Below are 16,073 nucleotides of genomic sequence, written 5' to 3'. Positions count from 1 at the left end.
TTTAATAAGTACAATCTGTATTTCTGATAACATGGCAAGCAGATACTCATCACTAGATAGCCAGCTAATGTGTTGATAATTTATATAGAATGACTGGGAATCCAAGTCTTATCTGAAGGCATTGATACCAGCGAGATCTTGTGTACATGTATATGTATACAACTGGTGCATCAAGTGATGTTGGTAATTACTTTGGGTTTCAATATCACACTTGAAGTGACAGGAGTGATACTTTGAAGTTTACAACAACTGATTGCTCAGCAGAGATTAATTAAGAACTCTTCTTCAATGGAGATACAATAGTCTTGACATTCTACCTTTGGGACAAAAGAGCTGGCACATAGTCATGTTGTCAGGATGAAAATTGGATAACTGTAAAAGTGTTGTTAGAGACAACTAATCAAATATATATGCACAAAATATAGTAAAAAAGAAAAATATAATAATTATTCTATACATCTAACTTATCACCTTTATATAATGGTACATGGGTAACAGGGGTATACATGCATGCATAGATAGGCAGTGTAAAGTCATAAAGGTATATACACTATAGCTAATCATATAGCCCAGGGATCATCCCCACACTTACAGGTAAGTGTGACACCTTGTGTATTACCTGAGCAAACCATAGGTACTGATGATATTACTTCTCAGGACTACAATTGCATATCAATAATTATACTGCATAAAGGGGGGATCAATATTTTATAGGGGGGGTCAATATTTTATGCATAAAATATTGACCCGGGTATATTTTATGCATTAAATATCATCCGGGTAAGTATTCTATGGGATCAAAATTTTATAGGACACCGGCATAATAATTTACATGCACAGTGAAACTTGGTTGATACGAACTCGGATAATTTGACAACCTGGCTTAATATCAAGTACTTTGACGGTCCCGGCCGAATTCCCTCTTTATCTTTGTTTAAAGAACTCAAATAATTCAAATTCGGAAAACTCAAAGAACTTAGATAATACGAAGTAAATTTTGGGTCAGAATGACAAAAATCATGCATAAAATGTTCTTATTACTCCAAATGATATTTTTTGGACACTAAAAATGCCGATTTCTTTTTCATAAATCTGACGTAGAACGGCATTTCAAAATATATATCTAGGTATTCCTGTTATAATTTTGCAACTACCATCGGCTATTTTGACATTTTTCTTGTTTACATCGTTTTACGGCATGAAACTAGTCTATATATATACCAAGTAAAGAGATAGTCAGTAGACATGAGAACTCGCTTAATTCGAACACTCGGATAACTTTAAGTTTTACCTCAGTCCCTTTGAGTTCGTATTAACCGAGTTCCACTGTACATACAAAAAGATAATTAGTTGTAATTAAGTGATTTGCTAACATCTATCATTGTTCACAGGACCACGTCTATAGACTTCACAACGTAATTGAAATAACAAATATAGAAAAAGATATACCTCAAGATATTACAGAAGTCTTGCTATACATGTTAATTATTAGCTGCCTCTAATAGCACTTTCGCAGATATAAAATATCAATATGATGAACAACATGGCTGCATGTGAGCTCTCTAGTCCTTAAACATGTCAACTGAATAAATGCACAGAAGGAATTTTACCTTTGGGTAGACCAATGATTCACATAAAACCTACAATTTACATAGAAATAGGTACGCAAGGGTCAGTAAACTAAATCCTGGCTTTGTCCATAATCAAGGTTAAAAACTTCCAGTTACAGAATTAAGCCTCGCTATACACATCATTGGTTTAGATGTCCGTGCCAAAGCTAACAATTTACGCACAAACCAATCACGTTGGCCTTTTGGTATGACAAATATAAGTGATCAAGCACAGAGTTAATGTAGATTGTTCGTTAATCTCGTACAGTGATGTGACGGCAGACTCCGGTCATTACTGAGATCCCTCACACAGCCTCGCCATCATTATTTCACACCGTATTGACCCATCCTGTTAAATCTTTAGTGTTCTGACAGACGATACTTATTTTAGTTCCATGTATTCATGCGTCCCTTTCCAATTAACTGTTTCTGGTTCCGTTAGAGGTTAGTGGTTTGTCTGGATTAACGTCACATTAACACCAAGGGTCATTTAAGGGTGTGCCAGGTGTAGGAGGTGATGGAGAGCCAGAGTACTTGGAGAAAAACCACTGCTACCTGTGGGATTCAAATTTGTGATCTAGAGGAGGAGGGCTGGTGGTAATATGTTGACACGTGTCAACTTCTCAGTTATCGTGACCTTCCTCTAGGGTCTTTAAAAAGCTTGGAACTATACTTGTATCACCTACATGCAATGAGCAATGCACGACAATCAGGTCAAAAAGTCTTCTTCTTCTTCTTCTTTTTTTTTTTTTTTGAAATTCATTCAAAATTTTTATAAAATGGAGAAATATATCATTGATTGATTGATCAAGAATTGTGTTAAGAGTAACCGTGGGAGACTCCTTGAATTGAGGCCTGACTTCCTCTGGGAAATTCAATAAGAAAGAAAATTGAAGGCAAATTATTCAAATCTCTTGAGAAGCTATGAACAAATATTTAATTTTTACTTCCTTTCCAACAGAAATTTTGAAAACAAATGGTTTGGTACATTTTTGAGAAACTACTTCCTTTCCAACAGAAATTTTGAAAACAAATGGTTTGGTACATTTTTGAGAAACTGTTGACATTTAAATAAACCCCAAAGGATTAAACACTTTATAAAACGAATAAAAAGCAGAATGGAATACTTTTCATCGATATTTTATATGTTTAATTAAATTTTGTAGCCGATTAAAATTCATAAAAATAAATTGACGTAAAAAAAAATTTCAATCTAAAATTCATTTAAAAGACTTAAAATTGCACATTTAAATTGCGGTGAAATTCAGTCATCACCAATTAAAATAAGTTTACAATATTTGAAGAAAAAAGATATTTTACGGTAATTTTATTTTAGTTATTCGACTTTCAATAACAAAGAAATCTTGAATGTTGGCGTGGTCCGGATATGTCACTACAAACAGTGATTGAGCTGTCGTTGGATCAAATACTGTCTTCATTTGTAATGTAATTTCTCCGAATGATGAAGAAAGGATCAAGTCTGGAAAATTCATTGATCTGTTTCTTCTCAATCAAACAGACTTGTGACATTGCAGTAATTATTCTTCGACAGTCACATGTCCGCTACTCTGTACGACAACTATACCGAACCCCTCGGCCCTGCGGCCACCTGTTTCTACATATCTAAATTGGAACATATTGATTTGATTTGGTGCCAGAAAACATGAAAATCCCCCACTTTTGCTTACTTCACAGAATAGCAATAAGAATAGAACAGTTTCTTTTTCTGTTATCTGTAAATTGAGAAACCGTATAGCAGATTTTTTCTCCTTTTCCTTGAGTCCTATTATCGTAGCAAGTAAATCAAGCCATCTGAGTGTACAATGGTACCATGTGGGGAAGTCAATTACATTTGATACAATTGGATTTCAGCCTCAATTCTTAGATTTCATCCTCAATTATTTGATTTCAGAAAAAAAGAACCATTTAGCAAATAAACGATTTCCTGATCTCATACGGAATCTGTGTCTGGAGAGTATTCTATGAGTCAGAATTTCACATCAAAAACAGGTGATATCTCTCTTGAAAAATTGTTTAAACCTAAATTTATAATCAGTTTTATTTCTGCATAAAATGGTCTGTTAAAGCTGAAATCAATAAAATAATTAGTTTTGGATAATCTGGCTTGCTTTTTGTTTTTATGACTTATTTACAGCCAGGACTTTTTGTGCCACACAGGTTTAAGTGATGGAAGAAAGCCAAAGTACCCAGAGAAATACCACTTCAGGTCAGTACCTGGCAACTGTCCCACTTAGAATTTGGATACGAAACAAAGAGGACTGGATGGCTGGTGGTTATATGTCAGAACACCATTTTATTTCCCCTTTCAATTAGAATACCTTAAAGGGACAATTCAGTGAGGCTAATTCTGTTACATAACCACGGAGCAAAATATGACATAAATGTATTTTTCTACATTCCTTATGAAACATTAAACAAGAAATATTGACAAACTCCATGACATTGTTATTGGTTAAGTATTTTGTTTGATAACGTAAAAATTCCAAATCCAATACGATTAAGCAGGTACAACATGTACGCTGTATCCATATCCGAGCCTGTTACGTAAGTCATGCACATTAAACAAATGCAGTACATAACCACTGAGTTGATGAAATTATGTTTTGACAAGACCATGCATCTAATAAGGTAAACACACTACTGTAAGAGCGATTGGAGAAGTTCTAGACAAAACTTTCTTTAACACACTCACAAGGGCCATGATTTTGCATACAAGACAACCGACCACTATGTGTAATGGCGGACAGTAAGCGAGTTTGAACATTTCACATACATTTTACTACAGTGTGCTTTTTTGGCATATCACAGTAAAATCAAATAAATTAATTTCCATTAGAACTGGTTTGTTTCCGATGTAAATTTTAATGTATTCGTAGACTGAATTGTCCCTTTAACCACATGACTATCATGGTCCTAATATCAACCCTGAGGTCAAAGGGCTAGCAATACAATGTCACACACCTTACCATTCAGCTAACATTTGTCCTTTGCCGAGTAGGAGCAGGAAAATGCACAGCCAAATCTGAGTTTGTCAACTTACCCGATCCAAAACAATTATACATATGTAGGTTTAACTGAAATCAAAGTCCTTAAAAAGCTGTTTACCTTCTTTGTTTTGAAAGACTGTATGAGATCCTGGAGCTGTGATTGGTTGAGAGGAAATGTGAGGTGTATACCGGAGTAATGGGAGCTGACCTCTATATCGTTAGGGTTACTGATCAGTAGTAGACCAGCGTCTTCTGCTTCCAACGTTCTCACATCTACAAAACACAACCAAAATGCTGACAAAAACTCAGAAAAAGTCACTTAAAGTATACGGTGAGATAAGTTTGAAAATATACAGTCAGCTCAGGGTTCATACCCAGGACCTCTGAACACTAGTCAGAAACTAGAGATTGACGCAGCTACCTTCAGGTCATTAGCAATCTACCAGAACTGTTACTATTAAAAATGATATCTTGTTGACTTTCTGTGTGCTTTTGTTGCTTTCAAATCAACAGAACCAAAGTTCTACCTACATGAAATATCAAAGTTTTCTGGCTATAGAGGTCATAGGTCACTTCTAATTTTAATTTTAATCTAAATTTAAAATCTCGCTTCTGTAAAGACCACCTTTATAAAATACGTAAGGATCATATACAGTGAAACCTGTGTAATCTGACACTATGGAAGAACTAGACTGGTTCCCGCCTCAGTTACCTCCCTTGCGTACGCTTCACTGAGGACCGGTAGCGAGTAACCATCTTGAGTGAGAATTCCTACTCCAGAGTGCCCATCATTTCTGCGCATGATATGTCATCATGGAGACGGCTACTTCCGTTAAGAGAAATAACGTCATTAAAGTTGTTCCTATGAGCACCCTAAACTCTGTTCGCACGAAATAATTTCAAAACTGAAAACCTAATATACTTTTGTTTTTGTATCGTTCAAATAAATTTTCTATTCTTTAGTTTAAGATCTGTTGCTTTGTGCGTAAAGGGGTTTCCCACGTCTAAAAAAAGTGATGCCAGCGAACCGGATATGTAGATTGACCAATCAGAAAAATCATCATGGTTACCCGCTACCGGTCCATAGTGAGCGGAGCGCAGCCTGGCGGAGAGTAGAGAACTAAGGGAAGAGAACCAGTCTATGGAAGAACTGACTCTTTTGGTTGGATTACACAGGGTGTCAGAAAAGTCAGTTGTTGACTATAGTTGTTCACAAAAATATGGTACTGTGTTGGATTTGACAGGATTTCGGAAAAGTCTGATTGCGCATTAAACAGGTTTTCCCATATAAAAAGTTTTCTATAGAGATCAACTATGCACATTGTATATGAATATAGTCCTGTCTAAAAAGACCATCAAAGGGACAAAACAAAAATGGCCATAATAGCCAGGTGTTCTTTTGTATAAAGGTCAAAATGGGTTGAAATTTGCTCCATAAGCTAAGATTAAAAGCAGGTGGTATTTATACAGATGAAGTAGCTATGGCAGACTCCATTAATGTGCTTCTAAAGATGAGGTACACCATACAATGTTCTAGGGAAGGTTAGTATCAGAAATCTTACTTTTTAACCTTCAAATCCTGTGCTTTTTCATCCTTGAGCTAAAAAATTTCTTATCAGCAAGGGTAGATGTGTCAATTTATGCTGAAGATTTTTTTTTTTTTAACAGTACAGCTGGGTATGAAATAATTGTATATCTGAACTTATATATGGCATGTTAATAGTCTCCTTAAGGTATTACCGGTAGATGATTTTGAAAATGATAAATTTGTTACTGGCATTAATGAGAAACCTATTCTGCAGATTTTTTATCTATTTATGTACGTGTACTTATAATTAGTGCACTCAAAGTTTAGGGCTCTAAGGGGTTATTGATACAATCTTAAATTAGCACAATCTTGAATTAGCACAATCTTGAATTAGCACACTATTCACATATATATTAGATGTGCCATGTAAACAGAATCATAGCTCAAGCGAATTTAATACAGTCTTTGTCACTCAGATAATGAAGTGGAAAAACAAATACATGAATTAGAAGAATATGAAGAATAAGTTCTAAATCAGCACCTGTATTATTCTATTTCTTCAATTGAAGAAAATAATTAGGTGCAAAATAGAATACTTTTTATCCCAATCTTAACTTTCTTAAATGAAGTAAAAATTTCAGAATTGTGATTATGTAGTAAAGATGACAGCCAAGTCCTAAAGTTACTTATGATGTAAAAAATGTCCAATTATGTTCATAAATCAATTTTGTTGACATATTTAGGCTCATATAGACGTCACAGCTTGCTGTAGATAAATATGATTTAGATTATCATCAGGAATTCTAGGTTTTCTGATTCGATCGTCAGATGCTGGTTGGAATGAATCTAGCCGATAATTGCATACAATATGGAACAATCTCTTTGCCGAAGGCGGCAAGAGTTGGTCACAGTTGGAAACCATATTGCTAGCATATAATAAGGGTAAAGTTCTCCTCTGGACTGAAAGGGAATTCTTCAAACAAAAATTAGAACATGAAAAGAAAAATTAAACCAAAATATATTACACGTCACATTAACAGCGACGTTACTTCTCTGTCAAAAGAAGATTTAGGACTGTATCGAATGTGATTTACGATGTAGATCAAATAAAAGAGGCTGCATAGGTTATTTGTATTGTATTCCTAAACAGCTCCCGTCACTTCAGACAGTCTGCAAGCATGTGGAAAATAAAAACGAAGTGTTCAATGACTTGTCTGTCAAAGCGTTTTTCTGTGCTAACAATTTTACGAGGCTAAGACACATCCTCGATACAGTAGTTTATGAGGTTACCGACATAAATCTAGTAAGATGTTACTTAATAATGAACAATGCCTGAGGAGCTGAGTCCAGACACGATTCAAATCAAACACAGCTCTGTTTATAAGATTACAAAATGCTGTAAGCGTTGGCTGGGGAATTTGATTAAGGTGGTGTACTTTTATTAACTGTTGACTTGTTGATGCGACAGCAGATTCAAGATAAAAATAACAGTAGATGTCTGATGTCATTCAAGGATATGAAAGGATATATACAAAAACATATTATATAACATATGAAGTGTAAATTTCATTTCATGGATGTCCTTCTCTATAAAGTGAAAGTGAGGTAAACTCTAGATATATAATTAAAAAAAAAAAAAGAAATCTTATGTGACCCGAGTTTCCATTTATTAAGAATAAACTTCAGGTTGTGCACCCTTCAGTATGATATAAGCCTGAATCAGTCTGTGGAACTCTTGCTGATTAGGAATGGTTCAGACTGTCCAAAGGCTGAAGGACAGATCCTTCATAACTCTGGACAAATGGCTATGATTAACGCTTAACACCTCATTTACATATGGAGTTCCAAGAGGACCAACTGTGTTGTTTTTATTTTTTAGGGATTTTTTTTTCTCTTTTTTTTTCCTCCTTCTTGAATATTTTGCTTGAGTGAATGTAATCATGACTACAGAATATTTCCATGAATGATCTGCTAACTTCCTCTTCCTCTTGAATCCATCAATTACGACAGTAACATGATTATTCAAAATAATGATAATAACATTTCAATCAATAATAAAGTCTTCTATTCTTAAATTCAACATAAAAATTCATTTAATCTCTTTGCAAATCTGCTGTCAAACTTTTTAGCAAAACATTTTTTTTTAATTCTCAAAGTGAATCTAAAGCAAGCAATACTTTTATTCCTTGTCCAATATGCCGTGATTCTGAATGGTTTTAACTTTATTGTGAACATATATAGTTGAAAGAGTTCAGAATATTATTGACAAAACAAGGGTAGACAACTCTTCACTATCATAAGATGATATCTATTTAAAGTAACTTATGAAATAGTTTCAGGCATAAATAGAAATGCATGCATGTATTCATTTGGAGAGAGCTCGAGCGTATATACATGAATATGCTTTGTCTAAAATGGCCTAAAATGGGGGTTCAAAATTGGGAGTCTCCGTCCAAAACAGGAAAGGTTGGCAAGTATGTAATGTATTCAAGCAGAACATGTTGGTAACCACCAGTATATGTATAATGATATGAACATACAAATGTGAATTATCTCCCTTAGCTGGTCCCAATAGACCTTTTAGAAGTATGATCTCTGAGAATTTCTTGATATCTGAGCAACACATGTAGGAACTTATGTCAGTTTTAAACATTTACACCAATGCTTGAAATTAATGTTAACAATCAAAATCTGTGGACAAAGTTACAGTATACATACTGACCACAGTTAATTGGCCGTCTGCTGCTGTCCGACAAAGCCCGTAAGATTTTTGGCTGACCAGTTTTGTCTGGTGTCATCTGTTTCAACATGTCGGTGAAGAAGTTGTAAAGCTGAAGAGAGTAAAAAGGAATGTCAGAAAATGAATTTATTACAAAAAAAAAACAAAAACAAAAAATGAAAATTGAGTACTCCTGCAAAGTTTACCTAAATTGCTGAGATGTATTTAACTTACTCAAGATCTGTGGATTAAAGATGCTCCACCGCCGACAAAGCATAAATGATATTCATCATTTGAACAATAATTGGTGTTTAATCGTGTATTCATATGTCTAATTAGCACAAAAAATAATATAAAATAATTTATTTAGCCTTCGGTGCATGCGCAATCAGTACTTCATTCCATATAGGATATAGTGACACGGAATTTTTTCGGGATGCAATTAATTATTTTTCATATTTTTAACTTGAAGTAAAATTAGAAGCACAAACTTTTCAATGGTGGTAATGGTGTAAAGTAAGTAACTTTTATAACTGAAGAAAAATACTAAATCGTCTACTCCTGTTTTTGATAGTGAAAAAATACCATTTGTCAGCGGTGGAGCATCTTTAAATTAAACTTAAACTTGACCACAATTAAAGTTACCAATTTGTGTTTAGTATTCCTCACACCTCTTTATACCATTCTACATGTATGGTTAAACAGCTTCATCCAAACCTGCTATAAATGACATCTCTTCATTAATCTATTGTTTGATTTATTGTTATCATTAGGTAAATGCTGCATCTATCATCTTGACTGACTCTAAACGAATCATTCTGAATCCTCTGATTTATAAGCAATGCTTCTTAACGATCACATTGCCTGATAATGTTGCATGCCTGCAAAATTAGCATAACAAATTAACTGAGTTGTGTTTTTACATAATGCGGTTGTCAGAAAGTGCAAAATGATGAATGTATAAGTAAAGATTTGATGAAATGACGTGCATTTCCGCAAAGACTCAATAGCGAAACATTCTTCCACATATGGTTCGTAATGAAAATACAATTCAGGGCAACCTAGGCAAACTTATGCATTATAGCATATATTGACAGTAATGCTTTATCCATAACTTGGTCATAAATGATATTATCATAAACCAATTAACACAGGAATTAAAACTGACCTTGAGCTGGTTCTGTTCTCCGGAATACTCGATGGACTGAAATATATTCCACGTACATCTTCGTCGCATCTCCAGACGTGCCATATACCGACGGTACCATTTTTGTATCAAAATGGCTGAGCGAATCACTGAAACAGTTCAAAAAGGCAAAAGTTGAAAGCAGTTTAATAAAATAATATAAATATTAAATTACCCCCAGTCATCAGCGAAAATTGTCACAATAGAAAAATGGTTCTGACAAAGAAGGGGAGATAAGATTTGTTTTTGATGAAATAGGAAAGAAATATTACTCCATCAAGGAAGATGAGGGGTGGGAAATAATAAACAAGGGGAGATAATCATACAATTTGACAGATGTTCTGCTCAATTCACCTGCATCTTTTGGTTGTAACAACTTTAAATATTGAGTTTCAATAATTGACTATAATACAACATTACAATAGTTATAGTAACCCAACCAATTTTTGTGGCAACATAATTCCATGTTTTTTATACCAAGCATTGGTTTCATTGGGATTTGATTTTATGGTATGGACTTCTATGAGTGATCAATATTTACAATTTCCTAAGTCCACAAAATATGTAAATATAGCCACACATGATGATCAGCTGGTTTCACTGTTAATGACATTAGCAAAATTCTGAAAAAATACTTCTTGACAGGCAGCGCTAATGCTAAAATATGAAATCTTGAAATACACAATCTTTATTTAATAACTACTGCAAACAAACTTATTTTTGTGTGCTATTAAATTTCGCTAGTTTCTCAAACATGCAGATACCGTGAAATTGCTCTTAGCAAAAATACAGTAAAACCAAAAGATCTGAAATCATGAAATCAAACCGCTGTGAAAAATTTGTTAGGCATTAAGATACGAAAATAAGTCACAGCGAACAATAGTTGGTTGACAGAATATCTGAACAACGGATGCTATACCAGGATGGTATCCTTAAAGCATTCTTAACTCAGCCACCCCTGAAGATACATTTAGACTCTTCTAAATCAAAGACTAGACCAGTCCATTATAAAATGTCAGGGGTGAATGGGTAAAAGACACAACAAGTGCTACATTTTTGTGACTATAATGTGATTAATATTGTGTGAGAATACAGGTAATGTGGACAGACAGGTACAATTTTAAATCATATTATTTCCCTGGAATCATGTAGAAATAAAAAAAAATTCCCGAAAACCACTTCAGTTTTGATATTTTACTGAATTTTGATGTTTCCTTAACAGAAGTATTGATTGTGTTGACGTGTTGATAATAGGAATAAAAGGTTGTCATGGAAACATGATTTTCACTTAAAGAAATGTGATTTGATATTTTCAGTTAATTTCAACAAATATGAAAGCGCATTCGTTTGGTTTAGAGATTTTCCCAGTTCACCGATTTTATCGCTCTACCACATTGAACGTCCTTATTAGCAACACACGTGATGCTGTAATAAGAATCAGGAAAAAAAATGGTTTAATCTCAATTTCCTTTATCACCTGTAATTATCCCGCAACTCACACCTGTATGACCAGTACAAGGTGTTTAATTAGGATCATTTAACATTGAAGTGATTTGATGCATATGAGACATTTTGATATGTACCTCAGTAATGATGGCTTTGAGATTTTTGCCTTAACATCCTGTAACTCAGTCTGTATGTAAGAGTCATGATCATACTCATAACAAAAACATATCATCACAAACCATTTCAAAATGAAGTCGTTAGAGAGATGGCATATATACTTTCACAATGACTTTCACATTTACTTTAGAAGCCAGAAACAACTGGTTAATTACCTAACTTATCAAATATGATATTAAAGTTTGATGGAAATACCTGTACATTAAATGTAAATTTCACTACCTCTATATGAAATCAGGATGGGACAGGGTGGGTCAGGGTGGGTCAGGGTGGGAGGAGAAGGAGTCAGTGGGACAGGATGGGACAAGGTGGAAGGAGAAGGGAGTGAGTGGAACAGGACATGATGGTACAAGGTAGGACAGGATGGGACAGAGTGGGATAGGGTGAAACGGGGTGGGAGGAGGGTGGAGCTAGTGTGACAGGACAGGATGGGGCAGGAAAACTGTGGGACAGGAAAAGCTACCACAAATGGGACAGATTGAAAATAGGGTGGGACGGGACAGGACAAAGGGACATAAGGATTAGAAGTGAGTGGGACAGGACAAGGCATGACAGGATAAGAAGGACCTGGGCAACACTGTGTGCCGACCCGCTCCCCAACTGAAGGATCGCCAGCTGTCAATGAAATGGCCCAGGTACCACTTTGCATTCTGTATTGTGTTCACTATGACATTGAATATGGTAGGTACAATATGTGTTTGTGAACATGAGGCATGGCTATACATGCATACTACCTGGTGATCGGTCAATTTCATGGCCCATAAAAAATAAAGATTGACCTAACTATATCTTTCTGAAGTAATTTTATCACCTATCATAGGTAAACATTTTTTAAAACATTTTGCGGCGTGAAAACCCCCCTCTGGCCTCATTCATTCTCCGCAGGCCAAGCCGCACTGGTAATGGTACTAAAACCAGAATACACGAACACGATTAATTCTTTTGTTTGTCAAAATCCCAAAATGCTCATATTTAAACTATCAAAAGATACACAATAAACAACAAAATAAAACATTGAAGGAGTTTTAGGTCACATGCTCTTGAAGTATTGTACAAGTACTGTACCGACTGTACGAGAAGTAACAGCGGGCAGACACTTCATCGCCGATAACGTGATTGCGATTGCACCGTAATTTTGTAGTATTAGTTTTTGTACATGTTTTAACATTGTAAGGGTGTAGAACGTGAACTGATTGTCAATTAATGACATATATTGTTATAATTCAATGAATGATTCCAGCTTTATTTACACAGACTGTTAATTTGTTTGGTAACATTTTTTCCAGGAATCAGTTGTTTAGTCGTCCCGTCTGACCGGAAGTTCCCGTGAGCAGAAGTTCAAAACAAATACGTAAATAGACAATGTTTTACAACCTGCTGAATTTCTTTATTTATTACCAAATATTACCTCATTTATAAGGGAATTAACTGGGGATATTATTATCGATGTATATTTGCTGGAAAAACGTGCAGAAAAAGCAACCACTTCCGTGATGCATTAATGCATCATTCGGCCCAGGCCTGGTGATTATAGCTGGTGGCTTTCTAAATCACCACAAACAATGGAGGCCCAATATATCAATCAGAAGTTTTCAAACCATCTGTAACGCAAGGACAAACCAAAACATTATTGGGTTTTTTATGATATTTATTTTCAAATTATACACCATTAAACCAGGATTCAATGACTGTGTACCATCTAATTTGCCTGTAATTATTAATGATAATGTATGAATACATCAAGTTTCCTAAAACGGCAACTAAAATGTCATGTATATAATTGTTATATCTAAAATTTACAAATAAATCGGCTGATGAAACATTCAAACAAAACTTTCAAGGACATACCGGTAAGCAAATATCATAAATTATAGATTGCTAAACATTATGGCTTTCGGTCATTTGTAAATCTGGGCAAACATGTCCATATTTTAATTACATGTAGTTCATTCTTCCTAGTTTTATGCTCTATGTTAAAGGCAATTTCTATTGAAAATTAAAATTATGAAATAATTTAAGCCAACAACCAAATTATAATTATCAAAGCTTAATTGTGTCTGGTTTCATTTCTGTAGACAAACTATTGATAAATCTTGTTTTGATTTTTGAACAGTATATATACTATCATACTCCATCTCTGGGCTACAGTGTCTGATATTCTACCAGTAGTCCTCCATCTCTGGGCTACAGTGTCTGATATTCTACCAGTAGCCCTCAACCTCTTGGCTACAGTGTCTGATATTCTACCAGTAGCCCTCCATATCTGGGCTACAGTGTCTGATATTCTACCAGTAGCCCTCAACCTCTTGGCTACAGTGTCTGATATTCTACCACTAGTCCTCCATCTCTGGGCTACAGTGTCTGATATTCTACCAGTAGCCTTCATCTCTGGTCTGATATTCTACCAGTAGCCCTCCATATCTAGGCTACAGTGTCTGATATTCTACCAGTAGTCCTCAACCTCTTGGCTACAGTGTCTGATATTCTACCAGTAGCCCTCAACCTCTTGGCTACAGTGTCTGATATTCTACCATTGGACCATGTTGACCAAGTTGTATCAGAAAGAATCACATCTATTTGTCTTGTTTTCTTTTAATTGCTTCTCTAAGATTCAAATTTAAGTTAATGAAATAAATATTACACTATAAATCATTGACGTAATCTCAATAAATCATGATTAAGACTTGAAATACTAATGAAAACGGCTTTTATAGTTGTAGGAGAGAAAATAACTTGTTTACAAAGAAAATGTTAATCCAAGTAATTCAGATCAAAGAAGCACTACTTTGCTGCGAACAAATTTATTTATGGTACCCATTTGCTTTTTGTTACAATCACGACTGGTTTTTATGTTGGTAATTTCAGATTTGTCTCATCTGATTTGACAAAGAAATGAAAACACATTTTTTTCCCATACTGGATTAACACAGACATCTATACATGTAGTTTCAATCTGTTCCTCAAATAAGACAGATGCCGTAACTAAATAATGTCAGGACTCTTCAATGGTTTTCATCAGCATGACTTTTCTGTTATACAACTCCAAGGTGAAGGTTGTTCAGGGTTCAAGGTCATTTCTCACTGTTGAAAGTTTTTGCTTCAAATTAAGTGAACTTGTTGTATTTAGCACAATTGTAAATTATCTTAATATTTAACTTTACACATCAATTCTAAAGTTCTTTGTATCTATGGCAACATAATATGAAAAACTTATTGCTTTGATGGTATAATCATCAAAAGAAACAACATATTAATAGTTCAGTAAATCAATGTAATGCTAAAAATCAAGGATATTCTAGACTACACTTCAAACCCACAAATTTGATAAAGTCCAGTAACAGAAATTTAAACTTTGCATGTAATGATATTCTTTTGAGTAAAATCATTAGCTTGTGAACAAAGTTTCAAAGGACTATGTATGGATCAAATTTTCAAAATCGTTATCTAGTGATTAAATTGTTGTATATGACATACCGTATTCGACCCAATAAGCCCCCATGTCCCTATAAGCGCCACTCTCCCTTTTTGAGGCCTCAATTTCAATTGCCCATGCATAAATAAGGACCAAAATTACATAAAACGGTATAGATTTGCAATAATTTCAACTTATTAGCACCTTTTCATTTTTATTAATTTCTTAAGCGCCCTGGGCGCTTATTGGGTCGAATACGGTATTAAGAAAATCCCTTATTCAACTGTAATGACTGTTTTCCTATTTTGCAGGTGTAGTTGCCATGGTAACCATCCAAAATTTGCATAAATTATGAAAATGTGAAAATTTTGGCAATTTGGGGCTTTTTACTAAATGTTTGTCTAAGAACCCATAGAGCACATCGTTAAGCAAAATTCATATGTATCAGAAGTGCATACATATTCTCAGTAAATATTAAGTTTGTTCAAGGATGCGCTTTATAGTTTCTTAGACAAAACAAAGCAAAACCAAAAATTGTCACAATTTCCACATTTTCATAATCTATGCATATTTTGGATGGTAACCATGGCAACTAAAGCTGCAACATTAGAGAACTTTCATTACAATTTAATCAAGGATGTACTTCAAAGTTTGAATACAACAATTTAAATTCTAAATTACAGCTTTAATAAATTGACCGATTTGGGGGCCAAAAAGGCTCAAAACCATATAAAGTCCTTTCTTTATTATTTTTTTCCCACAAGACCAATAATGTTACAATCAACATCAGTTCACAAAAGGAAATACAATGTACAACACAACTGTACTTATATTAGGAAAAGACACTTGGTAAACATTGCTTATTTGATTCAAGGGAGGCAACTTTACAAATGTTAAAGGATCGATACACATGCATGCTAAATATTATTGTATATGATAATTTGATAGGATTTAATAGACTGTGGTGATAGTATAAAGTAATAAACA

General features: G+C 34.4%; 1 protein-coding gene across 2 annotated transcripts in view; it reads right to left on the bottom strand.

Moving 5' to 3' along the window:
* The window catches only part of LOC138328185 (serine/threonine-protein phosphatase with EF-hands pef-1-like), a 79,691-nt gene that overhangs the window by 17,707 nt on the left and 45,911 nt on the right, over window positions 1–16,073 (bottom strand). For both annotated transcript variants that reach the window (XM_069274866.1, XM_069274867.1), the window contains 3 exons: window positions 10,034–10,161; window positions 8,869–8,977; window positions 4,737–4,891 (listed from right to left, as the gene is read on the bottom strand). In XM_069274866.1, the coding sequence (XP_069130967.1) occupies window positions 4,737–4,891; window positions 8,869–8,977; window positions 10,034–10,161 (392 nt within the window). The remainder of the gene's footprint in view (window positions 1–4,736; window positions 4,892–8,868; window positions 8,978–10,033; window positions 10,162–16,073) is intronic.

Source organism: Argopecten irradians, chromosome 7 (genome assembly GCF_041381155.1).
Source record: "Argopecten irradians isolate NY chromosome 7, Ai_NY, whole genome shotgun sequence".
Lineage (NCBI taxonomy): Eukaryota > Metazoa > Mollusca > Bivalvia > Pectinida > Pectinidae > Argopecten > Argopecten irradians.
Note: the sequence above shows the minus strand (reverse complement) of the source record. Positions and strands in the feature narration are given on the sequence as shown.